At 44.2% G+C, this 26,697-nt stretch overlaps 1 protein-coding gene across 5 annotated transcripts in view; it reads left to right on the top strand.

The window, feature by feature from the left end:
* The window catches only part of LOC137385129 (NACHT, LRR and PYD domains-containing protein 3-like), a 95,284-nt gene that overhangs the window by 48,332 nt on the left and 20,255 nt on the right, over positions 1–26,697 (top strand). For all 5 annotated transcript variants that reach the window (XM_068059946.1, XM_068059943.1, XM_068059942.1 and 2 more), the window contains 2 exons: positions 7,695–7,790; positions 18,658–18,824. In XM_068059946.1, coding sequence (XP_067916047.1) covers positions 7,727–7,790; positions 18,658–18,824 — 231 coding nt within the window. In that variant the 5' untranslated portion in view covers positions 7,695–7,726. The remainder of the gene's footprint in view (positions 1–7,694; positions 7,791–18,657; positions 18,825–26,697) is intronic.

The following is a 26,697-nucleotide window of genomic DNA, read 5'->3' as shown; positions in this document are numbered from 1 at the left end:
GGTCTATAATTACCAGGGCTGTCTCTACTCCCCTTCTTGAACAAGGGGACAACATTTGCTATCCTCCAGTCTTCCGGCACTATTCCTGTCGACAATGACGACATAAAGATCAAGGACAAAGACTCTGCAATCTCCTCCCTAGCTTCCCAGAGAATCCTAGGATAAATCCCATCTGGCCCAGGGGACTTATCTATTTTCACACTTTCCAAAATTGCTAACACCTCCTCCTTGTGAACCTCAATCCTATCTAGCCTAGTAGTCTGTATCTCAGTATTCTCTTCGACAACATTTTCTTTCTCTACTGTAAATACTGACAAAAAATATTCATTTAACGCTTCCCCTATCTCATCTGATTCCACACACAACTTCCCATTACTATCCTTGATTGGCCCTAATCTAACTCTAGTCATTCTTTTATTCCTGATATACCTATAGAAAGCCTTAGGGTTTTCCCTGATCCTATCCGCCAATGACTTCTCGTGTCCTCTCCTTGCTCTTCTTAGCTCTCCCTTTAGATCCTTCCTGGCTGGCTTGTAACTCTCAAGCGCCCTAACTGAGCCTTCACGTCTCATCCTAACATAAGCCTTCTTCTTCCTCTTGACAAGCGCTTCAACTTCTTTAGTAAACCACGGCTCCCTCGCTCGACAACTTCCTCCCTGCCTGACAGGAACATACTTATCAAGGACACGCAGTAGCTGCTCTTGAATAAGCTCCACATTTCGATTGTTCCCATCCCCTGCAGTTTCCTTCCCCATCCTACACATCCTAAATCTTGCCTAATCGCATCATAATTACCTTTCCCCCAGCTATAATTCTTGCCCTGCGGTATATACCTGTCCCTGCCCATCGCTAAGGTAAACCTAACCAAATTGTGATCACTATCACCAAAGTGCTCACCTACATCTAAATCTAACACCTGGCCGGGTTCATTACCCAGTACCAAATCCAATGTGGCATCGCCCCTGGTTGGCCTGTCTACATCCTGTGTCAGAAAACCCTCCTGCACACACTGGACAAAAACAGACCCATCTAAAGTACTCGAACTATAGTATTTCCAGTCAATATTTGGAAAGTTAAAGTCCCCCATAACAACTACCCTGTTACTCTCGCCCCTGTCGAGAATCATCTTCGCTATCCTTTCCTCTACATCTCTGGAACTATTCGGAGGTCTAAAGAAGACTCCCAACAGGGTGACCTCTCCTCTCCTGTTTCTAACCTCGGGCCATACTACCTCAGTAGACGAGTCCTCAAACGTCCTTTCTGTCGCTGTAATACTCTCCTTGATTAACAATGCCACACCCCCCCCCCCCCCCCCCTCTTTTACCATCTTCTCTGTTCTTACTGAAACATCTAAATCCCGGAACCTGCAACATCCATTCCTGCCCCTGCTCTACCCATGTCTCCGAAATGGCCACTACATCGAGATCCCAGGTACCAACCCATGCTGCAAGCTCACCCACCTTATTCCGGATGCTCCTGGCGTTGATGTAGACACAATTTAAACCAAGTTCTTGCTTGCCAGTGCCCTCTTGCGTCCTTGTAACCTTATCCCTGACCTCACTACTCTCAACATCCTGTACACTGGAACTACAATTTAGGTTCCCATTCCCCTGCTGAATTAGTTTAAACCCCCCCGAAGAGCACTAGCAAATCTCCCCCCCAGGATATTGGTACCCCTCTGGTTCAGGTGAAGACCATCCTGTTTGTAAAGGTCCCACCTACCCCCGAAAGAGCCCCAATTATCCAGGAAACCAAAACCCTCCCTCCTACACCATCCCTGCAGCCACGTGTTCAACTCCTCTCTCTCCCTATTCCTCGCTTCGCTATCACGTGGCATGGGCAAGAACCCAGAGATAACAACTCTGTTTGTTCTTGCTCTAAGCTTCCACCCTAGCTCCCTGAATTTCTGTCTTAAATCCCCATCTCTCTTCCTACCTATGTCGTTGGTGCCTATGTGGACCACGACTTGGGGCTGCTCCCCCTCCCCCTTAAGGATCCCAAAAACACGATCCGAGACATCACAAACCCTGGCACCTGGGAGGCAACACACCAACCGTGAGTCTCTCTCGTTCCCACAGAACCTCCTAGATGTTCCCCTAACTATGGAGTCCCCAATGACTAATGCTCTGCTCCTCTTCCCCCTTCCCTTCTGAGCAACAGGGACAGACTCTGTGCCAGATACCTGTACCCCATTGCTTACCCCTGGTAAGTCGTCCCCCGCAACAGTATCCAAAACGGTATACCTGTTGTTGAGGGAAACGACCACAGGGGATCCCTGCACTGCCTGCTGGTTCCCTCTCCTTCCCCTGACGGTAACCCATCTACCTACTTCTTTTACCTGAGGTGTGACTACCTCCCCATAACTCCTCTCAATAACCCCCTCCGTCTCCCGAATGATCCGAAGTTCATCCAGCTCCAGCTCCAGTTCCCTAACGCGGTTCTCGAGGAGCTGGAGTTGGGTGCACTTCCCGCAGATACAGTCAGCAGGGACACTCTTGGCGACCCTTACCTCCCACATTCTGCAGGAGGAACATACAACTGCCTTAACCTCCATTCCCACTATTCTAAATTCCCAACAAATCTACTGAAAAACCAAAAAAAAAAAGTCAAAACTTGTTAGGTTAGCAATCCATCGGACAGAACTTTTTAAATCAAAAGCTGACCTTATCAACGCACCAGAGTCCTTTTTTCTTTGGTTAGAGGAGGAGGGTGGGTGGGAGGCACTACATGTGTAGTGTCTCAGGTACAGCCACCACCCAAATATATAGTTTTTACTTACCCAGCAGTCGTCTGGTCCTGCGAAAACAAAAGGGAATTAACTTTTAACTTACACTGAAATTGACCTCTCAGCTGCAAGTTCGCTCCGTACCTCCGCTTCTGTCAAAGCTGCTGCAACCAAAACCAACACCAAAACCAAAGCCAACATCAGCTTCCCAGTGTATTCTGAAATAGAATCCAAACCAAGAAAACACAGAATCTAGTCTGAAATGGGGATGAGTCATCATATTAGAAATAAAGCAGAAAATGCTGGAAATACTCAGTGGATCAGAGAGTATCTGTGGAGAGAGGAAGGTGGGGTTAATGTTTCAGATCCTGATCCTGTTCTCAGGAATGGTCATCAACCTGAACCGTTAACCTCACCGTCCTCTCCCCACAGACACTGTCTGATCCACTGAGGATTTCCAGCATTTTCTGTTCTTTTTATCAGACTTCCAGTATCTCCAATATCTTGCTGTCTCTAATAATAGTTTATTTTTGGGTTGGTTTACTCTCTCGTATAAATGGCCCTTATATTTCAGGGTGAGACTGTCCAGACTGTAATAAATGCCTGTCCCCCATCTTACTCCCCTCACTACCCCATGCTCCCTGGCTGCCTCTTTCTCCCCATTCCCAGCCTCTCCACTCTTCTCCCCAGCCCTCTGTACCCTGGACCCACACCTTCTTCTGTTGCTGCAACAAGCAAGCTCCTCTGATGGAACTGAAAGATTCCAGTCTCCCAGCTAAAGCATGTGGAATATCCTGTAAAAATGAACTGACTTTAATGGTTTCTATAACATTAAACCACAAAGGAGATTGTGTATTCCAGAAGATAGGGTTCGATCAGAGACTCACCCAGTTTGACCTGTGGGTGAAGAATTAAACATGTACATCTCCATCTCCAGCCTCACTTTCCTTTCATCGATTTGTTGGCTTCTTATTCCCTGCAAGTTTCTCACATTTCCATGCTTTAATCTCCAATCGGTTTTCTGCTCCTGCCACAGTTCTGAAATGACAAGAATCAAAGTCACAAATAACGCCTTCTTTGACTCTGACTGTGATAAACTCTCCCTATTGATCCCTCTCTACCTCTGCAGTCTTTGACACTGTCGAGTACAACATCCTCCTTCAGTGCCTCTCCTTCATTGTCCAGCTCAGTGGGACTGAACTCACTTGTTTCCACTCTTACCCATCCAATGATAGCCGGAAAATCTTGTTCAATGGCTTCTCTTCCTGCCCCTGCACCATTACCTCTGGAGACCCCCATGGATCTCTCCTCACTCCCTCCTATTTCTCATCCTTATGCTGCTCCTTGGAGACATGATGTAGAGACAAGGACTCAGCTTTCACGTGTCCACTGACAACACTCTGCTCCACCTCTCTCGACACCTCCACTGCCTCTGCGTTTTCATGCTACTAGTTTGACCACAAGTCTTAAACTCCATCATTACGGTACAGAAGGAGGCCATTCGGCCTATTGCGTCCATGCTGGCTCTCAATAGTGCAATCCAATCAGCCGCATACCCCTGTTCTATCCCCATAGCCTTTCAAATTTATTTCCCTCGAGTGCCCATCCAATTTCATTTATAAATCATTGATCATCTCCACTTCCACTGTCCTTATAGACAGCGAGTTGCAGCTCATTGACACTTACTGTGAAGAAAATTCTTCCTCACATCCCCCCGCCCCCCACCAGCCCACACCGGCATCTCTTACCCAAAATCTTAAATCTGTGGCACCTAATCCTCATACCATCAACTAATGGGAACAGCTTTTCTTTGTCGACCTTATCCAAATCTGTCATAATCTTGTAAAGTTGCAGCTATGAGAAAAGATTGGTTCGGCTGGGGTCGTTTTCCTTCGAAACGAGGAGGCTGAGGGCTGACTGAATTGAGGTGCATAAAATTATGAGGGGCCAAGATAGAGTAGACAGGAAGGATCTGTTTCCACTCGCGGAGAGGTCACTTACTGGGGGCACAGATTTAAGGTGATTGGTGGAAGGATTAGAGGGGACGTGAGGAAAATCTTGTCCACCCAGAGGGTGGTGGGTGTCTGGAATTCACTGCCCAGATCAGTGGTGGAGGCAGAAAGCCTCAACCCATTTAAAAGGTACCTGGACCTGCAGCTGAAGTGCAGTAACCTGCAAAGCTACGGAGCAGGTGCTGGAAGGTGGGATTAGATTGGCAGCTAGTTTTTTCAGCTGGCGCAGACACGATGGGCTGAATGGCCTCCTTCTGTGCTGTAACTTTTCTATGGTTCTAAACCTCTATCAAAATCTTCACTGGCCATAATCTTCCAATCTTCCTTAGATACAGGGGTGGTGCCAGAGGACTAGACAAGTACAAATGTTACACCCTTGTTCAAGAAAGGGTGTAAGGATGAGCCCAGCAACTACAGGCCAGTCAGATTAACCTCAGTGGTGGGAAAGCTTTTGGAAATGATTTCTTTTATTTGTTTGGGGGATGTGGGTGTCGCTGGCTAGGTCAGCATTTATTGCCCATCCCTATTTGCCCAGAGTGGCTTGCTAGGACATTCCAGAGAGCAATTAAAAGTCAAACCACATTGTTGTGGGTCTGGAGTCGCATGTAGACCAGACCAGGTAAGGGCAGCAGATTTCCTTCTTTCAAGGCCATTATTGAACCAGATAGGTTTTTACAACAATTGACATTGATTTCATGATCACCACAAGACTAGATTTTTAATTCTCCATTTATTATTTGAATTCAAATTCCACCATCTGCTGTGCCATTTCCCCAGAGCTTAGCCTGAGGGTCTGGGTTACTAGTCTAGTGACATTACCATGACACCACCACAAAATTAATAGTTCCTTAGACAAATGTAGATTAATAAGGAAAGCCAGCACGGATTTATTAAGGGCAAATTGTGCTTAAATTATTGCTCGAGTTTTTTGATGAGATAACAGTGCATTGATGAGGATAATGTCAATCATGGGATGTACATGGACCTCCAAAAGGCATTTGATAAAGAGCCACATAACAGGCTTTTTGGCAAAGTTCAAGCCCATGGAATAAGAGGGAGAGTAGCTGCATGGGTATGAAATTGGCTGAGTGTTGGTTTTTCAGACTGGAGGAAGTTATACAGTGGGGTTCCCGAGGGGTCTATGTTAGGATCCCTACTTTTCCTGATATATATCAATGACCTTGACTTGGGAGTACAGGGCACTATTTCAAAATTTGCGGATGACACAAAACTTGGACGTGTTGTGAACTGTGAGGAGGATAGTGATAAACTTCACAGGGACATAGACAGGATAGTGGAATGTGTGGACAAGTGGAAGATGAAATTTAATGCAGAGAAGTGTGAAGTGATACATTTTGGTAGGAAGGACGAGGAGAGGCAATATAAAATAAAGGGTATATTTCTAAATAGGGTGCAGGAGCAGAGGGACCTGGGGGTGTCTGTGCACAAATGATTGAAGGTGGGAGGGCAGGTTGAGAAAACTGTTCAAAAGCAGTCAGGTACCTGGACTTTATAAGTAGACACATTGAGCAAAAAAGCAAGGAAGTAATGGTCATCCAGTATAAAATGCTGGTTTGGCCTCAAGTGGAGTATTATGTCCAGTTCTGGGCACCACACTTCAGGGAAGATGTGAAGGATTTAGAGAGGGTGCAGAGAAGATTCACAAGAATGGTTCCAAGAATGAGGAATGTTGGTTATGTGGCTAGATTGGAGAAGCTGGGTACGTTCTTGTTGGAGAAGGGAAGATTAAGAAGAGATTTGATAGAGGTGTTCAAATTCATGAGGCGTCCGGACAGAGTAAATGGGGAGAAACTGTTTCTGTTAACGGAAGGATTAAGAACCAGAAGACACTGATTTAAACTGAACGGCAGAAGAAGCAACGGTGACATGAGGAAAAACTTTATTATGCAGTGTTACGTTCTAGAATGTACTCCCTGAGAGTGTGGTGGAGGCAGATTCAGTTGTGGCTTTCAAAAGAAACAATTATCTGAAGAGAAAGAATTGCAGGGCTAAGGGGAAAAGGCAGGGGACAAGGTGAGTTGCTCTTTCAGAGAACTGGCATGGACACAATGGGCCAAATGGTCTCCTTCTGTGCTGTAACCATTCTAATTTTCTATGATCACACCCAGATATATATTGTGTATGTGGGGAGATATATTCATAAAGTAGCAGAATTCAATATCAACACTTAGCACATCGAAAATATTAAACACAGACCTGTGAATAAAAATGTTGTAATACTGCCAGACTGTGTAAAGCCGATTGGTGGATCATTTAATACAGTAATGATCACCTGCTCCACATTTCCCTGCAGAATATTTACTGCCTCAGAAAGAAGGCAGTTTTTGACCAGCACGATGTGAGTAACTCTAACGAATGGGCACTTTTTAAAATTCTTTGGGATTTGGGCATCACCAGCATTTGTTGCCCATCCCGAATTGCCCTTGACAAGTGAGTGGCTCGCTGGACCATTTCAGAGGGCAGTTAAGAGTCAACAACTTTGCTGTGGGTCTGGAGTTACATGTAGGCCAGACCAGGTAAAGATGGCAGATTTCCTTCCCTAAAGGGCATTAGTGAACCAGATTTTTTTTTACGACAATCGATGATAGTTTCATGGCTTCATTACAGAGACCAGCTTTCAGTTCCAGATTTTTATCAGTTAATTGAATTTTAATTCCACCAGCTGCTGTATTACTAGTTCAGTGACATTATCATTACACCACTGTCTCCCCCACTTCTAGTGCAGAGTCTCTGTGAAGGGCGTCCATCTGGAACTGGGTGATGGAGCTCAGCGGGACTCACTGGGCAGCTGTCTGTATCACACCTGATGCTCAATCCCAGAGTTACCAGCTGTTATACTGATGGGGAGGAGGGACTGACATCATGTTTAACTAGGCAGCATTGCCTTTATTAAGTATTGCTGTATAAGCCTCTTATTAATTTTACCTTTATGACAGAAAATCTGAATCTGGAAACGCCTGTCATCACCATGGATGAAGGTCCAAATGGAGGAAAAGTTCCAAAATCTTCAAGAAGAATGAGAATGGATACAGGTAGGTTCACAAAATACTTCAAAATATCATCTGTGACCTGATCTTGTGCACAAATCTGCAGCTCACACAGCAAGAGGGAACAGAGTGGGCTGAGTAGAAAGAGGGAAGTGAGTGACCATCTAAAGGGGTATCACAGTCACAGGTGGAGGTAGCGCCTGAGTACTGGAACTATCCAATAGATACATGCTATTGGGGATTGAAAGGTGAATAGAGACAGTGGCTTGGAGAAGGATCTTCCTGTACAACAGTGTGACACCAGGGAGCAGGAGATCACCATGAGTGGGTGGGGGTGAGAGGCAGGTGGAGCACAGGAATAAGAGAGTGTAGTGGTGGCAGATTCTATAGTCAGGAGGATTTTTTTTATTCGTTCATGGGTTATGGGCATCGCTGGCCAGGCCAGCATTTATTGCCCATCCCAAATTGCCCTTGAGAAGGAGGTGGTGAGTTGGCTTCTTGAACCACTGCAATTCATGTGGAGTAGGTACACCCACAGTGCTGTTAGGAAGGCAGTTCCAGGATTTTGACCCAGCGACAGTGAAGGAACAGCGATTTAGTTCCAAGTCAGGATGTTGTGTGACTTGGAGGGGAACTTGCAGGTGGTGGTGTTCCCGAGCATCTGCTGCCCTTGTCCTTCTAGTTGGTAGAGGTCGCGGGTTTGGAAGGTGCTGTCTAAGGAGCGTTGGTGAGTTGCTGCAGTGCATCTTGTAGGTGGTACACACTGCTGCCACTGTGCGTCGGTTTGTGATTGGGGTGCCAATCAAGCGGGCTGCTTTGTCCGCGATGGTGTCGAGCTTCTTGAGTGTTGTTGGAGCTGCACCCATCCAGACAAGTGGAGAGTATTGCATCACACTCCGGACTTGTGCCTTGTAGATGGTGGACAGGCTTTGGGGAGTGGGAAAGCGAGTTACTTGCTGCAGAATTCCCAGCCTCTGTACTGCTCCTGTAGCGACAGTGTTTATGTGGCAACTCCAGTTCAGTTTCTGGTCAATGGTAACCCCCAGGATGTTGATATTGGAATGCGAATGTTACTTGCCACTTATCAGCCAAAGCCTGGTTGTTGTCTAGGTGTTGCTGGATTTCTACATGGACCGCATCAGTATCTGGGGAGTCACAAATGGTGCTGAACATTTTGCAATCATCAGCGAACATTCCCACTTGTGACCTTATGATTTGAAGGAAGGTCATTGATGAAGCAGCTGAAGGTGGTTGAGCCTAGGACACTACCCTGAGGAACTCCTGCAGTGATGCCCTGGAGCTCAGATGATTGACCTCGAACAACCACAACCATCTTCCTTTGCGTTAGGTATGACTCCAACCAGCGGAGAGTTTTCCCCGATTCCCATTGACTCCAGTTTTGCTAGGGCTCCTTGACACCCTATGCGGTCAAATGCTGCCTTGATGTCAAGGGCAGTCACTCAAACCTCACCTCTTCAGTTGAGCTCATTTGTCCATGTTTGAACCAAGGCTGTAATGAGGTTAGGAGCTGAGTGGCTCTGGCGGAACCCAAACTGAGCGTCACTGAACAGGTTATTGCTAAGCAAGTGCTGCTTGATAGCACTGTTGATGACACCTTCCATCACTTTACTGATGATTGAGAGTAGGCTGATGGGGCAGTAATTCGCCGGGTTGCATTTGCCCTGCTTTTTGTGTACAGGACATACCTGGGCAATTTTACACATTGCTGAGTAGATGTCAGTGTTATAGCTGTACTGAAACAGCTTGGCTCAGAGCGCAGCAAGTTCTGGAGCACAGGTCTTCAGTACTATTGCTGGAATTTTGTGAGGGCCCATAGCCTTTGCAGTATCCAGTGCCTTCCGTCATTTCTTGATATCACACTGAGTGAATCGAATTGGCTGAAAACTGGCAACTGTGATGCTGGAGACTTCAGGAGGAGGCTGAGATGGATCATCAACTCGGCACTTCTGGCTGAAGACTGTTGCAAATGCTTCAGCCTTATCTTTCGCACTGATATGTTGGGTTCCCCCATAATTGAGGATGGGGATATTTGTGGAGCCACCTCCTCCTGTTAGGTTAGTTGTCCACCACCATGCACCAGTTGATGTGGCAGGACTGCAGAGCTGAGAGCTGATCCATTGGTAATGAGATCGCTTGCTGTGTCTATTGCATGCTGCTTACACTCTTTGGCACGCAAGTAGTCCTGGGTTGTAGCTTCACCAAGTTGACACCTCATTTTGAGGTATGCCTGGTGCTGCTCCTGGCATACTCTCCTGCACTCTTCATTGAACCAGGGTTGATCCCCCGGCTTGATGGTAATGGTAGAGTGGGGGATCTGCCAGGCCATGAGGTTACAGATTGTGGTTGACTACAATTCTGCTGCTGCTGATGGCCCACAGCGCCTCATGGATGCCCAGTTTTGCATTGCTGGATCTGTTTGAAATCTATCCCATTTAACACAGTGGTAGTGCCACACAACATGATGCAGGGTATCCTCAATGTGAAGACAGGACTTTGTCTCCACAAGGACTGTGCAGTGTTCACTCCCACCAATGCTGTCATGGACAGATGCATCTGCAACAGGAAGATTGGTGAGGACAAGGTCAAGTTGTTTTTCCCTCTTATTGGTTCCCTCAACACTTGAACACTTGTTGTAGACCCAGTCTATCAGGTGTGTCCTTTGGGACTCGGTCAGTAGTGGTGCGACCGAGCCATTCTTGGTGATGGACATTGAAGTCCCCCACCCAGAATAATTTATGTGCCTTGCCACACTCCGTGCTTCCTCCAAGTGCTGTTCAACATGGAAAAGTACTCAATCACCAGCTGAGGGAAGGCAGTAGGTGGTCATCAGCAGGAGATATCCTTGCCCATGTTTGACCTGGTGCCTTGAGACTTCACGAGGTCTGGAGTCGATGCTGAGGATTCCGAGGGCAACTCGATCCCAACAGTATACCACTGTGCCGCCGCCTCTGCCAAATCTGTCCTGTCCCACCGTGATGGTGATGGCGGTGCCTGGGACATTGTCTGTAAGGTATGATTCCGTGAGTATGACTATGTCAGGCTGTTGCTTGACTAGTCTGTGGGACAGCTCCCCTAACTTTGGCACAAACCCTCAAATGTTGGTAAGGATGACTTGGCAGGGTTGGGTTTGCCGTTGTCGTTTCCGGTGCCTAGGTCAATTCCGGGTGGTCTGTCCGGTTTCATTCTTTATTGAATTCGTAGCAGTTAGAGACAAGTGAGTGGCTTGCTAGGCCTGGACAACGTATGTCAGCCAAGAGCGACGTCTCAATTCATTCCATCTTTGCTGCCTCTGGAGAATACTTGGCATCAGGTGGCAGGACCGTATCTCCAACACAGAAGTCCTCGAGGCGGCCAACATCCCCAGCTTATACACACTACTGAGTCAGCGGCGCTTGAGATGGCTTGGCCATGTGAGCCGCATGGAAGATGGCAGGATCCCCAAAGACACATTGTACAGCGAGCTCGCCACTGGTATCAGACCCACCGGCCGTCCATGTCTCCGCTTTAAAGATGTCTGCAAACGCGACATGAAGTCCTGTGACATTGATCACAAGTCGTGGGAGTCAGTTGCCAGCGTTCGCCAGAGTTGGCGGGCAGCCATAAAGGTGGGGCTAAAGTGTGGCGAGTCGAAGAGACTTAGCAGTTGGCAGGAAAAAAGACAGAGGCGCAAGGGGAGAGCCAACTGTGTAACAGCCCCGACAAACAAATTTTTCTGCAGCACCTGTGGAAGAGTCTGTCACTCTAGAATTGGCCTTTATAGCCACTCCAGGTGCTGCTCCACAAACCACTGACCACCTCCAGGTGCTTACCCATTGTCTCTCGAGACAAGGAGGCCAAAGAAGAAGATTAAGAGTCAACCACATTGCTGTGGGTCTGGAGTTATATGTAGGCCAGACCAGTTAAGGACAGCAGACTTTCTTCCCTAAAGGGCATTAGTGATCCAAATGGTTTTTATAACAATCAGTGATATTTTCATGGCCATCATTAGACTAGTTTTTAATTCAAGATTAATTATTTAAATTCCACCTTCTGCCATGATGGGATTCGAACCCATGTTCCCAAAGCAATACCCTGCGACTCTGGGTTACTCGTCCAATGTCATTACCACTAGGCCACCACCTTCCCTCATGCAACTATCTTTGTGGTTCTGCTTCTTAATTTGGTGTCTAGCTCCTCATACTGACTATGCATAACCTCCTTCCTTGTCCTGCCTATATCATTGGTACCTAGATGGAGCACGACGACTAGATCCTCCCCCTCCCACTGTAAGCTCCTCTCCTGAGCAGATGTCCTGAACCCTGGCACCGGGCAGGTAACACAGCCTTCTGGACTCTCGCTCTTTGCTACCGAGAACAGTGTCAATCTCCCCCACTACACTGTCCCCGGCTACCACTACTTTCTTTTTTGCTCCTCCCACTTGAATGGCTTCCTGGTGCCATGGTCAATCTGCTCATCCACACTGCAGCTGTCGTTCTTTTCCATACAAGCTGCAAGAACCTCGAGCTTGTTGCTCAATTACAAGGGCTGTGCCTCCACCACTCCCACCTTCACCATCCTTTTACCTGTCTGACTCGCAGTCACACCCTCCTGTCCCTGACCACTGACCAAAGGTGTGTGACTGCCTTCTGGAACAAAGTGTCCAGGTAACTTTCCCCCTCCCTAATGCATTGCAGTCTCTGCAGCTTGGCCTCCAGCTCAATGACTCTGAGCCAAAGCTTCTCAAACCGCATTCACTTACTACAGACGTGGTGGCCATGGATTGCCGTGGCATCCAGGAGCTCCCACATACTGCAGTTGTGACACATTACTTGCCCTGCCATCTTTATTGTGTTAGTTTAATTAAATTTATTTTCTCAATTATTTTATCGTTCCTCTCCTTACCGAACTCCCTCACTTACCAAACTCCCTGCTTCACACTCTGTGCCCTCCAGCAGCACTCAATGTAGACCAGCAGCACTGAGAGGCCCCTGAATTTCTACTCTCTGAAAACAAGTTTTTCCTCATGCTGCCTCTGACTCTTTTGCCAATCACCTTAATTCTGTGTCCTCTGGTCATTGACCTTCAACCATTGGAAACAGTTTATTTTTATTTACTCTATTCAAAGTCTTCATAATTTAAACACCACTATCAAATTTCATCTCAGCCTTCTCTTCTGAGAACAACTCCAGTTTGTACAGTATATCTGTAACTGTAATCCCTCAGCCCTGTAACCAGTCTAATAAATCTTTTTGTACCCTCTCCAAAGCCTTCATGCTCTTCCTAAAGTGTGATGTCCAGAATTGGACAGTTTGGTTGGTGCTGAACTGGATTATATAGGTTGAGTATAACCTCCTGACTTTTCTGCTCTATGTCTCTATTTATAAAGACCAGGATCCCATATGTGTTATTAACTGTTTTGTCCGCCTGTCCAGCCACTGTCCAAGATTTGTGCATTGAATTTGAAAGAATTAAACAAATGGCTCTTGATTGCTGGATATGCTCTCTCAAGCTAGAACCCTGGTGGAAATTCGAGAGAAGTGATTTTTCTGGAAGAATTTAAAAATAACATCCCAACTAATATAAGGACCCCAATTGAAGAACAAAGAATTACCAGGGTGAGAGATACCAACAATGGCCGATTATGAATTAACGCACAGACTTTTAATTCAGAATAAACTTGATTCTAGTATCTCTTACAGGTCAGGGAGAAATGAGGTGGATGTAGAAGAAGCAGAAATGGGCACAAGAAAAGGAGAGAAGGGAAGGAAAAACAGATCAGTCTCCAACTTTGAAAAGAAGGAACCAAGATGATAAACCAGTCGGGGCACGCACAGTGTGTTACTGTTGTGGGAAATCTGGGCACATTAGGGCAAATTGGACACTGCAGTCAAGCCAGTGTCTATAGCTATACAAGTCGTGAGCATGTGTTCCAATATAGCACAAGATCAGAATAGTTACAAGAACATTTTTGCATAATGGGAAAATGACTCCTTTTGTATCCCAGTCACCAGGCAAAGAGATAACTATCCTCAGGGACACCGGTTGTCTACAAGCACTGCTGGTGGCAAAGATTGTAAAAATGCTGCACGAAAGCTGAACAAATACCATTGTATTGGTAAAGGGCTTACTGGAAGATGCTTGAAGGTTCCTTTAGTTAAGGTTTACCTGCAGAGAAGGTTGGTCACCGTTGTAGTGACGGTCAGGGTCATTCCAAACTTAACAATGCAGGGGATTGATCTATTGCTGGGCAATGACTTGGCAGGAAGCATGGTATTGTTTCCAGAGGGTCTAGAACCTGGAGACAAGCGAAACTGAGTTGAACAAGCAAAATTCTGCACAGCTGCTGTGGGCTGAGAAAGTTCCAAAAATGCCATAGGGGGAAAGAGGGCCAGTAATGATTAAAGAGTATAAAGGAAAGCCAGTGGAATTTAAAAAGACTGAGATGGAACCAGTAGAATTTAAAGGAGCTGCAATAAAAACGGCAAAAATTGATGGGAAAATGTGAGAGATATGGTTAGCTGAAACCTTCTTTGAAAAATTTAAATAGGGACAATGAAAGTTCCCAAACAAGCAAGTCAAAAGTGAGGGAGATGCCTCACTAGCTGAAGTGCCACAGGGAAGTGCAGTGGAAGCTGGACAGCCACCTGTGAGCAGTAATGTCCCAGAGGACATGGGCCAGGTTAGGGAAAAAACCCATCCCCGAAGTAATGGAAAAGGGGAAGGTGAAATTTCCTAAGGTAAATAGCACTTGTGAAAGACACACAAAAAAAACCCAGCGAGCTCAGTGTGGATTTGCCCACTGAAGAATCAAACGATCAGGTTTTAAATCCAAAACTAATCAAACTCAGAAATTTAGATTTAGAATCCACTAAGGACAAAGTACAGGAGGAGAACCCCTATGTTTCACCGGGGTTAAAATCAATTTATCACCCGAGAGATAAGAATGATCAATATGCCAGAACCTGAGCTACTGAATCCATGTGTTGTGGAAACAGCAGTTAAGGGGTTAAAGGCTGTACAGACAGTCTCTCTTGCCACCAGCCAAGAACAATGCAGTAACAGAAATTTCCATATTGCAAACCTTGGCTCAGAAAAGAGGTCCCTACATCCACCTGAAAAACAAATGATCACTGTAAGGATTCAGGAGCCAAAATTGAATTACTCTTTAGGCAAAGCCTCACAAACAACTACATGTTTGATATTAAAGTTCCCAAAGTACTACAGATGCTAGAGAAAATCCAATTCTGTTTGACAACACATAACTTGGATTTAAAGGCAAGAGAGAATGGACAGCACCAGGTTTAAAACAAATTCTGGCGCTACAATTTGACGTCAAAGGAATTTCAATTATAATTGTGCCTCATGCAAAGAAAGGGTTGATGTAAACATATGAACATATGAATTAGGAGAAGGAGTAGGCCACTCGGCCCCTCGAGCCTGCTCCACCATTCAATAAGTTCATGGATGAACTGATTACTCCACATTTCCACCTACCCCCGATAACCTTCCACCCCCTTGCTCATCAAGAATCTATTTACCTCTGCCTTAAAAATATTCAAAGTCTTGCTTCCACTGCCTTTTGAGGAAGAGAATTCCAAAGACTCACAACCCTCTGAGAGAACAACTTTCTCCTCATCTCTGTCTTAAACGGGCGACCCCTTATTTTTAAACAGTGAATTCCAGTTCCAGATTCTCCCACAAGCAGAAACATCCTTTCCACACTCACCCTGTCAAGACCCCTCAGGATCTTAAATAAAAACAAGAAATGCTGGAATCACTCAGCAGGTCTGGCAGCATCTGTGGAAAGAGAAGCAGAGTTAACGTTTCGGGTCAGTGACCCTTCTTCGGAACTGACAAATATTAGAAAAGTCACAGATTATAAGCAAGTGAGATGGGGGTGGGGCAAGAGATAACAAAGGAGAAGGTGTAGATTGGACCAGGCCACATCGCTGACCAAAAAGTCAAGGAGCAAAGGCAAACAATATGTTAATTGTGTGTTGAAAGACAAAGCATTAGTACAGATTCGGTTCACCTTCATTTCCCTCAGGATCTTATATGTTTCAATCAAGTCACCTTTTACTCTTCTAAATTCCAGCAGATATATGCCCAGCCTGTCCAATCTTTCCTCATAAGACCACCTACCCATTCCAGGTATTAGTTGAGTAAGCCTTCTCTGTACTGCCTCCAACGCATTTACATCCTTCCTTAAATAAGGAGACCAGCACTGTACACAGTACTCCAGATGCGGTCTCACCAATGCCCTGTAAAACTGAAGCATAACCTCCCTACTTTTGTATTCAATTCCCCTCATGCTAAGCGATAATATTCCATTAGCTTTCCTAATTACGTGCTGTAACTGCATACCAACCTTTTGCAATTCATGCACCAGGACACCTGGATCCCTCTGCATCTCAGAGCTCTGCAGTCTCTCATCATTTAGATAATATGCTTTTTTATTTTTCCTCACAAAATGGACAATTTCACACTTTCCCACATTATACTTAATTTGCCAGGTCTTTGTCCACGCACTTAACCTATCTATATCCCTTTGTAGCCTCTATATGTCCTCCTCACAAGGTACTTTGCTACCTATCTTTATGTCATCAGCAAATTTAGCAACCATACCTTCAGTCCCTTCTTCTAAGTCATTTATATAAATTATAAAAAGTTGAGACCCCAGCACTGATCCCTGTGGCACACCACTCATTACAACTTGACAACCAGAAAATGTCCCATTTATACCTACTCTCTGTTTCCTGTTAGCTAGCCAATCTACTATCGATGCAAATATATTACCCCCTACATCATGAGCTTTTATTTTCTTCAATAACCTTTGATGTGGCACCTTATCAAATGCCTTCTGGAAATATAAGCACAATACATCCACCGGTTCCCCTTTATCCACAGCACACGCGAATCCCCCAAAGAACTCCAATAAATTGGTTAAAACATGATTTTCCTTTCACAAATACCTTGTTGACTCTGCCTGATTACCTTGAATTTTTGTAAATGCCCTGCTATAACATCTTTAATAATAGCTTCTAATATGTTAGGAAAGACAGATGTAAAGCTAACTGGCCTGTAGTTTCCTGTTTTCTGTCTCCCTCCTTTTTTGAATAAAGGAGTTACATTTGCTTTTTGCCAATCTAAAGGAACCTTCCCCAAATCTAGGGAATTTTGGAAAATTAAAACTAATGCATCAATTATCTCACGAGCCGCTTCTTTTAACACCCTAGAATGAGGTTCATCAGGATCCGGGGATTTGTCAGCCCTCAGCTCCAAAAATTTTTTCAGTACCACTCTCTTGGTGATTGTAATGTTCTTGAGTTCCTCGTTCCCTTCCACTTCCTGACTTACAGTTAATACTGGGGATACTTGTATCCTCAATAGTGAAGGCCGATGCAAAATCTCTGTTCAATTCATCTGCCATCCCCTTATTATACATTATTAATTCCCCAGACTCACTTTTTATAGGATCAACATTCACTTTGTTAACTATTTTCTTTTAAAAATATCTATAACTCTTACTGTCTTTATATTTCTAGCTAGCTTTCTCCTGTACTCTAATTTTAGCTTCCTTATCAATCTTTTAGTCCTTCTTTGTTTTTTTTATATATATTCTGTGCAATCTTCTGACCTGCTTCCCATCTTTGCACAATTGTAGTCTTTTTTTAAGTTTGATACCATCTTTAACTGTTTTCATTAACTATGGATGACGGGTCCCACTCTTGGAATGATTTGAACAAGAAATATCTATTAATGCCAGATGTAGCAGTTATAAAATGGAGGTGTGGGTATCATGTGTGCAGTGTTGTGACCCTTATTCTTTCCTCCGTCCCTCCCTCAATTGAAAATACATAACTCAAATTAGAGATTTGTATATAAACAAATTACTTTTCCACTGAGGATCAAACGGTATATATATTCAAAGCTAAGAGGTGTCAATTACACTCATCCTGAACCATCAAGAGACATTGTTGAACTGTACGAAATTTTTACCTTCAAAAGGCAACCCTCTGCAAAGAAACAGAGATCTCAGCAAGTCATCCAGATGACACATTCAAAAGGTGTCCAGCCAAGCGGGAGGAACTCTGCTATACCACAGCACAGAATTTAAAGTGAACATCAACTCAAGTCTGAAATATTAACTCCCAGAAAACCTACAGACATCTCGATAAGCTCAAGTGTACAAGAAATCCAGGCCTGCAACTTTAAATTGAAATACCCATCCACCAGAGAAGTTCCAACAGGTTTACTGTAAACCACAAACACCAACTTCACTTTGACCTACTTACCCCTTTCCCTCTCTATCTATTCCTCTGTATGAGTGTGTGAGTGAATGGTGACGTGACTGAGGTTACGACCACTTCAGGAATAGTGAAAAAATAAATATTTAATCTTCTGTTTTAAACCTACAAGAGAACCTGCCATTTGATTGTTTGTGTATTTGACCTAACGACACTCAGAGCACTAACACATCACTTTAACTAAACACGTTTGCGGTCAGTTGGAAGGTAAACATTGGGAACCACCCACACCCCTTATCACCTGTCAGTAATAACTAGAATCCCCAAATCACTTTCTCCATTTTCTTTAACACTTTTCCCTGAAGGTTTTGTGAATATTGAACATTCACCCTACCCATGTGTAGAGTATAAGTAGGTAAGTATTTTTTGTATCTATCCAAAGTAAGCATTATTTTCCAGTCATGTGCACAATATCTGAACACACATGACAGCTTTGTTGAGAATTATCAGTACAGATCTATGGAATGTAGCACATGTGGTATATCTGGGTTTTCAGAAGATGTTTGTCTCAGTGAAGGTTGTAGCCGTTTGTTATAAGAGGAAATGTCGCAGGGTCTGGATAGAATGTCGATAATGTGTTTAGTTTTCTCCATTTGTGTTCACAGATCCGAACTCCACCATCACTGATTTCTTGACAAATTACGACGATTACCAGTTGTTCCAGTTGACAAAATTCTACCGGGACAGACTAGAACAGGCGATTGAAGAAGGAGTGGACGGAGTCAGCTCATTGTTAACATTTGAGAGACATTTCAGTGGACAAGAACATGGGGTAAGTGAGAGGGACACAGAATGAGTTTGGATTATTTAAACACCACAGAACTAACAGGATATCAGATCTTACAATCATAGAATGTCACAGAAGAGAAACAGGTTAAACAGGAAAGAAATGGATAAACCTGAACATATTATGAATCTGAAACAATGATATGAAGAGGTGAAAATACCCAGCGGGTATTACCGGCATTTCAAGAACAAAAACAAAAATCTTCAAATGGTTAAAATGTGAGACCCAAACAGGGAAACTAACCAGAAGCCGGCGATGGGGATTGAAAACCCGATACTGTGCAGGGTTTATTCTTCCCCACACATCACCAATTCCAACTTCAGTGCAGGCACAATCTGGACAGTAGAACTTACTGTGGAGGGTCACTCCCCGGAAGAGCACTTTAGAAAATTCCATGCAAACAGCCTGTAATGTTCTGTTAGTTCCTTTTAATGGAAGAGAAGTAAATGGGAATGAAAATCAGACAGGGTATATAATGGACGATCAATCTGCTACCACCTGCACAAGTTGAAAAACTAGTCTAATCTCAAGCATTTGTTTACCACCCATTAACATTAATATCCACTCAATCTAGTCCCAATTTTATGATCATTCCCCATACTCTAGCTTTCCTACTTTTTCACACACCAACAGAATTCTCCTGAATAAACATTTGCCCACTTGCTACCACAATAGTATGAAGAACATTTTTCAAATTCAACCTGAATGCTTCAGATTTACCCAACTATTTGCTGTTTGGCCAATCAGTGAAAACTATCATCTATTTATTTCATCATAACTCTTCAGAATCTGAAGACCTGCAGCAACTCCTCACTGAATCTACTCACCCTTGAGTGGAATGAGCCCAAAGTTCTCAAATCCCTCACTGTAACAGTAATTCCACATTTCTCATTAGCAGCATCCTAGTCAATCTGCATGTCAGTTTTTTCCTGATGCCTTTATTTCCTATAAATGGAAAGTCCAAAAAGGTACAGAACTGAGGAAATTTCCTGGCCCTGTGCTCTTGCTGTGGAACACCACACCCCGGAGGAACATCAGGAAATTGAACATATTCTGTCAGTTATTTTGAGATAAATGGATTGACTTCTGCTCCATTTTGGTTATGGAAAGCTAAAGCTTGCCTCCCCGACCTGAACCCGAACAAACCCGAGTACCTGTGTCGGATTCGTGTTGGATCTATATTCTGTGTCCAGGTTCGGGTCGGGTGGGGTTCGGGTTGGCTGTCGTCGGGTTTTGTTTTGTCTTGTTTTCTTTTTAATCTACATTTTGATGCGATTTTGTTTCTGTACTAATAACCTGTTTGATATTTTCAGGTCGGGTTGGGCATGAAAAAAAAATTGAAGGACTCGAACCGGGGTCGAGCTCGGGTTGGCAGTGGTTGGGTCGGGCCCAGTCAGGTTTTAATTTTATACCCGAGCCAGGCTTTGCGGAAAGCATGACTGGGGGATAAAATTTTGTCGATTCATGTTTTTTAGAAGCAGCTGGATTTTGCAGTAGAAATAATAGTGAGGCTAACAGTGCTTGCCATTATTAACATTAAATCGGACAGTAACTTTCAGCTGCTGCACATGCCCAATTAAACACAGAAATCTCACAGTTTCTGTCTGAGATGCCGTGCTCCTCTAAAAGCTTCATTGATGATTTACCATTGAACTGTGTGAAGTTGCTGAATTTACTGGATACACATTAAATTGGTCAGAAAAAATGTTACAGCTTGTTCATTCCAGTGTAAGTAAATTTTTTAGCAGACTGATAAATCTTAATTACTGCTAAACAGCCTCTCTGGCATGGAAAAATAACTTTTACAATTGTGGAGTCTCGTTCCTTCAAATTTAAATTATCATTGGAGATTAAAGAAAATAAATGTATTTTTATAGTTTTTACTTTTTCTTGCTGTCTCTTTTCTCTCTCGATCTGATTATTCTTTCCCTCTTGTTATTGTGCTTTCTGTACCTGATGTGGCATTGAATTAAATATCCAAACTGACACTTCCTGCTTCAGACTCTGTGCTGTTCATTAACAAATTTTCAGTCTGACTGGTTAAGGATACACACTATCTTTCCCTGTTCACACAGGTCCCAGATGCTTTGTAAAGTAGTTTACCTGTTTTCAAGAGTTGACTGAGAAGAACCTCCATCACAAATGCCGATAAAATGTTGATGGGCAAGTGCCAGTGTGATGAATGACTGGTGCAGTACATTCACCACAGATCACAAGATGCGTCTCATTGTTCTTTTGCAGTTCATTTAGTTTGAATTTTCCTCAAGTTAAATATTGTCATGACAAATGACATTGTCATCTTCTTTTAACACAAAACCTGTCTCCTTGCTACTTTCCATCTCCCTCCATAACCACTGTTTGAGGCTGCAACTAAATGTCCATAAACTCTGTATCCTGTTTCCTCGGACTGGAGGAAGTTATATAGTGGGATTCCCCAGGGGTCTGTGTTGGGACCAGTGCTTTTCTTGATATGTATTAATGACCTAGGCTTGGGTGTACAGGACACAATTTCAAAATTTGTGGATGACAGAAAACTTGAAAGTATTGTGAACTGTGAAGAAGACAGTGAACTTCAAGAGGACATAGATAGACTGGTGGAATGGGTGGACAAGTAGCAGGTGAAATTTAATGCAGTGAAGTATAAAGTGATACATTTTTTCGAAAGAATGAGGAGAGACAATATAAAATAAAGAGTGAAATTCTAAATGAGGTGCAGGAGCAGAAGGTTGAGAAAGGAGTTCACAAAGCATAGAAGATCCTGGGATATATAAATCAGGGCACAGAGTACAAGTACAAGGGTGTTATGATAAACTTGTATAAAACACTGGTTCAGCCTCACCTGGATATTGTGTCCAGTTCTGGTCACCACCCTTTCGGAGAATGTGAAGACATTAAAGAGGGTGCAGAGAAGATTCAGGAGAATGGTTCCAGGGATGAGGAACTTCAATTATATGGATAGATTGGAGAAGCTGGAGATGTTCTGCTTAGAGAAGAGAAGGTTGAGAGGAGATTGTTCAAAATCATGAGGGGTCTGGACAGAGTAGATAGGGAGAAATTACTCCTGTCGGCAGAGGATCGAGAACCAGAGGACACTGATTGAAGGTGATTGGTACAAGAAGCAACAGTGACATGAGGAAGAAGTTTTTTTATGCAGTGAGTGGTTAGGATCTGGAATACACTGTCTGAGAGTGTGGTTGAGGCAGATTCATTTGAGGCTTTCAAAAGAGAATTGAATAATTATCTGAAGAGATGAAAAGAGAAAGGCTACGGAGAAAAGATGGGGAAGTGGGACTAGGTCAGATGGTCTTGCAAAAAGCTGGCATGAACCCGATGGACAAATGGCCTCCTGTCCTGCAATCTGTTCTATGATACTGTGATTCTATTCCCTGTCAAACTGAGCTTTCGATCCCATATACTCCACATGATAAATACCCCATACCTCTATCTCCATTATATTGCCTGACTCAACTCCTATCTTAGCCCATCTGCTGAGTAAACCATCACCCTTGCCTAAGTCATTATACTCGATTATTTAAATAATTCCCTGACCAGCCTCCCGACTGTCACATTCTGTAAACTTCAGTTCATCTAAAACTCTGCTGCCTGTTCCCTGTCCTGCCCACGTCCTGCTCAGCTACCACTCGTTTGCTCAATCACTTATTGTGTTTCCTGATTCTCTAATGACTCCAGTTCAGATGAAATGTCATTGATCTGAAATGTTAACTCTGTTTCTGTCTCCACAGATGCTGCTTGACCTGCTGAGTATTTTCCACACATTCAGTCTTTTATTTCTGACTCCAATTTAAAATTCCCCATTTCCAATTTAAATACCTTCATTGTCTTGCCCTTCCCTATTCTCTGTAAACTGCTCTATCCCTGTAAACTTCTGATGCCACTGGAATTCACTGTTCCCTCTTACACTGGCCTCTGTGCACTCACCCAGCACCTAGTTCTTTGCCTTACCAATGGTGACCAGAGATGGTAATGCCATTGAATGAGGAAGTAAAGTGTTTAAACTGTCTCTTATTGGAGGCAGAGAGTAGAAGTAGGAAGGTAAAGAGCATCCGTGTGTGGCTTCAGGCATGGTGCAGGAGGGAGGGATTTAGATTATTGTGCCAGGGCGTGGGCCAGGGGGCACCTATTCAAAAGGGAAGAATTGTACCTCGATCGGACTAAATTGGTAGGGGAATCGACACCAGCGTATAGAAGTAGAAAAGAGGAGTAAGGTGCATAAAGGAACATAACCTAAGAAATAGGAGCAGGAGTAGGCCATTCAGCCCTTGGATCCCACTCTGCCATTCAATGAGATAATGGCTGATCTACTTCAACACCATTTTCCTGCACTATTCCCATATCCCTTGATGTTTTCAATATGTAGAAATCTGTCAATATCAGTCTTGAACATACTCAATGACTGAGCCTCCACAGCCCTCTGGGGCAGAGAATTCCAAAGATTCACCACCCTCTGAGTGAAGAAATTCCTCCTCATCTCAGTCCTAAATGGTCTTCCCCTTATTCTGACACTGTATGTCCCCTGTTGTTCGACTCCCAGCCAGGGGAATTATTCTTTCTGCATCTATCCTTTTGAGCCCTGTAAGAATTTTGTATGTTGAATGAGATCACCTCTCATTCTTCTAAATTCGACAGGATAAAGGCCCAGTCTATTAAAACTTTCTTCATCGGGCAAACCCTCCATCCCAGGAATTAGTGTGGTAAATCTTTGTGACACTCCCTCCATGGCAAGTATATCTTTCCTTAGGTAAGGAGACCAAATTATACACACTACTCCAGGAGCGGTCTCACCAAGGCTGTATATAATTACAATAAGACATCTTTACTCCGATGCTCAAATCTTCACATAATAAAGGCCATTATACCATTTGCCTTCTTCATTGCTTGCTGTACCTGCATTTTAGCTTTCAGTGACTCATGAACACGGACACCCAAGTCCCTTTGAAATTTAGCACTTCCCAGCCTCTCACCATTTAAGAAATACTCTATTTCTGTTTTCCTACCAAAGTGTGAAAAACCTCACATTTCTCCACATTGTATTCCATCTGCCAAGTTTTTGTCCACTCACCAAACCCCCTTGAAACATCTTTGCATCCTCCTCACAACTCAAACTCCCACCTAGTTTTGTGTCATCTGTAAACTTGGAAATATTACATTTAATCCCCACATCCAAATGAGAGTAATAAGAGTCTTGGGTAGTTTTTTAAAAATCATTTCAGGGGATGTGGGTTTTGCTGGCTAGGCTAGCATTTATTGCCCATCTCTAATTTCCCATGAGAAGGTGGTGGTGAGCTGCCTTCTGGAACCACTGCAGTCTATGTGGGGTAGGTACACCCACAGTGCTGTTCGGAAGGGAGTTCCAGGATTTTGACCCAGTGACAGTGAAGGAACAGCAATATAGTTCCAAGTCAGGATGGTGTGTGACTTGGACGGGAACTTGCAGGTGGTGGTGTTCCCACGCATCTGCTGCCCTTGTCCTTCTATGTGGTAGAGGTCGGGGGTTTGGAAGGTGTTGCCTGAGTAGCCTTGGTGCATTGCTGCAGTGCATCTTGTAGATGGTACACACTGCTGCCACTGTGCGTCGGTGGTGGAGCGAATGAATGTTTGTTGACGGGGTGCCAATCAAGTGGGCTGCTTTGTCTTGGATGGTGTCGAGCTTCTTGGGTGTTGTTGAAGCTGCACCCATCCAGGCAAGTGGAGAGTATTCCATCACACTCCTGACTTGTGCCTTGTCGATGGTGGACAGGCTTTGAAGAGTCAGGAGGTGAGTTATTAGCCACAGGATTCCTAGCCTCTGACCTGCTCTTGTAGCCACAGTATTTATATGGCTACCCCAGTTTAGTTTCTGGTCAATGGTAACCCCAGGATGTTGATAGTGGGGATTCCATTGAATGTCAAGGGGAGATGGTTAGATTCTCTCTCGTTGGAGATGGTCATTGCCTGGCACTTGTGTGACACAAGTGTTACTTACCATTTATCAGTCCAAGCCTGAATATTGTCCAGGTCTTCCTGCATTTCGACATGGACTGCTTCAGTATCTGAGGAGTCACAATCATGAGTGATCATCCCCACTTCTGACCTTATGATTGAAGAAAGGGCATTGATGAAGCAGCTGAAGATGGTTGGGCCTGAGGAACTCCTGCAGTGATGTCCTGGAGCTGAGATTATCGACCTCCAAAAACCACAACCATCCTCCTTTGTGCTAAGTAAGACTCCAACCAGTGGAGAGATTTCCCCTTCATTCCCATTGACACCTGATTTGCTAAGGCTCCTTGATGCCATACTCGGTCAAATGCTGCCTCGATGTCCAGGGCAGTCATTCTCACTTCACCTCTGGAGTTCAGCTCTTTTGTCCATGTTTGAACTAAGGCTGTAATGATGTCAGGAGCTGAGTGGCCCTGGCAGAACCCAAACTGAGTATCAGTGAGCAGGTTATTGCTGAGCAAGTCCCGATGGACAGCACTGTCGACAATACCTGGCATCACTTTACTGATGATCGAGAGTAGACTGATGGGGCGGTAATTGGCCGGGTTGGGTTCGTCTTGCTTTTTGTTTACAGGGCATATGGGCATTTTGCCACATTGCCAGGTAGATGCCAATGTTGCAGCTGTACTGGAACAACTTGGCTAGGGGTGTGGCAAGTTCTGGAGCACAGATCTTCAGTACTATTGCTAGAATGTTGTCAGTGCCCATAGCCTTTTCAGAATCCGGTGCTTTCAGTCATTTCTGAATATCACACAGTGAATAGAACTGGCTGAAGACTGGGATCTTTGATGCTGGAGACTTCAGGAGGAGACTGAGATGGATCATGCACTCAGCACATCTGGGTGAAGATTGTTGCAGATGCTTCAGCCTTATCTTTCACACTGCAGGGAAGGAAGTAGTACCATGTTAGATAGGAACAGACTAAGAAGGACAATGAAGAATACAAGGACAGGTTTGTAATGCATGTATGTAAATGCACAAAGTGTGGTGAATAATGTTGGTAAGCTCCAAGCACAAATAGCCGTGTGGGAAGAAAATGTAGTGGCAATAACGGAAATGTGGCTTAAAACCTTGAGGACTGGGTGCTTAATATTCAAGGATACCAACTGTTCAGAAAAGACAGAGAAGGAAAAAAGGGAGGTGGGGTGGCAGTGCTGAATAGGAAAGATATTGTATTGTTGGAAAGAGAGGATTTCCTTGAGGGGGGAAGGTCAGAATCCATTTTGTTAGAGTTGAGAAGCATAAAGTGCAAGCTCATGCTACTGGGGGGCGGGGTGGGGGGTGGTGGGGTAATCTATGTGCATCCAAATAGTGAGGAAAGACAGAGGAGCAAATCTGCAGGGAAATCAGAGATGTGAAAGAACTATAGAATGGTGATATTGGGGGACTCAAATTACCCAAATATCAATTGGGATAATTTTGGAGTAAAGGGTAAGGAGGCAGAGGAATTTATGAAACGTGTTCAGGAAACAACTAGAATATTGCATCCAGTTCTGGTCACCACACTTTAGGAAGGATGTGAGGGTCCTTGAGGGGATGCAGTGGAGATTTACCAGAATGGTTCCAGGAATGAGCAAAGAGACTGACGTGGGATTTGATAGAAGTGTATAAAATTAAGACAGGTTTAGATAAGGTAGACAAAGAAAAGGTTTTCCCATTAGCTGATGGTACAAGGACTGGAGGACACAGATTTAAGGTTTTTGACAAGAGATACGGGGGGATGTGAGGAAGAGGTCTTTTTATGCCGCAAGTGGTATTGACCTGGAACTCGCTGCCAACAGTGGTGGAAGGGGAGGTGGTTAATAATTTTCAAAGGAAATTGGATGGGTACTTTTGCAGAATAAAGTTGGGAAATGGAGAT

The sequence above is a fragment of the Heterodontus francisci genome, chromosome 28 (genome assembly GCF_036365525.1).
Source record: "Heterodontus francisci isolate sHetFra1 chromosome 28, sHetFra1.hap1, whole genome shotgun sequence".
Lineage (NCBI taxonomy): Eukaryota > Metazoa > Chordata > Chondrichthyes > Heterodontiformes > Heterodontidae > Heterodontus > Heterodontus francisci.
The sequence above is the reverse complement of the archived record's forward strand: the minus strand, read 5'-3'. Positions and strand labels throughout refer to the sequence as shown.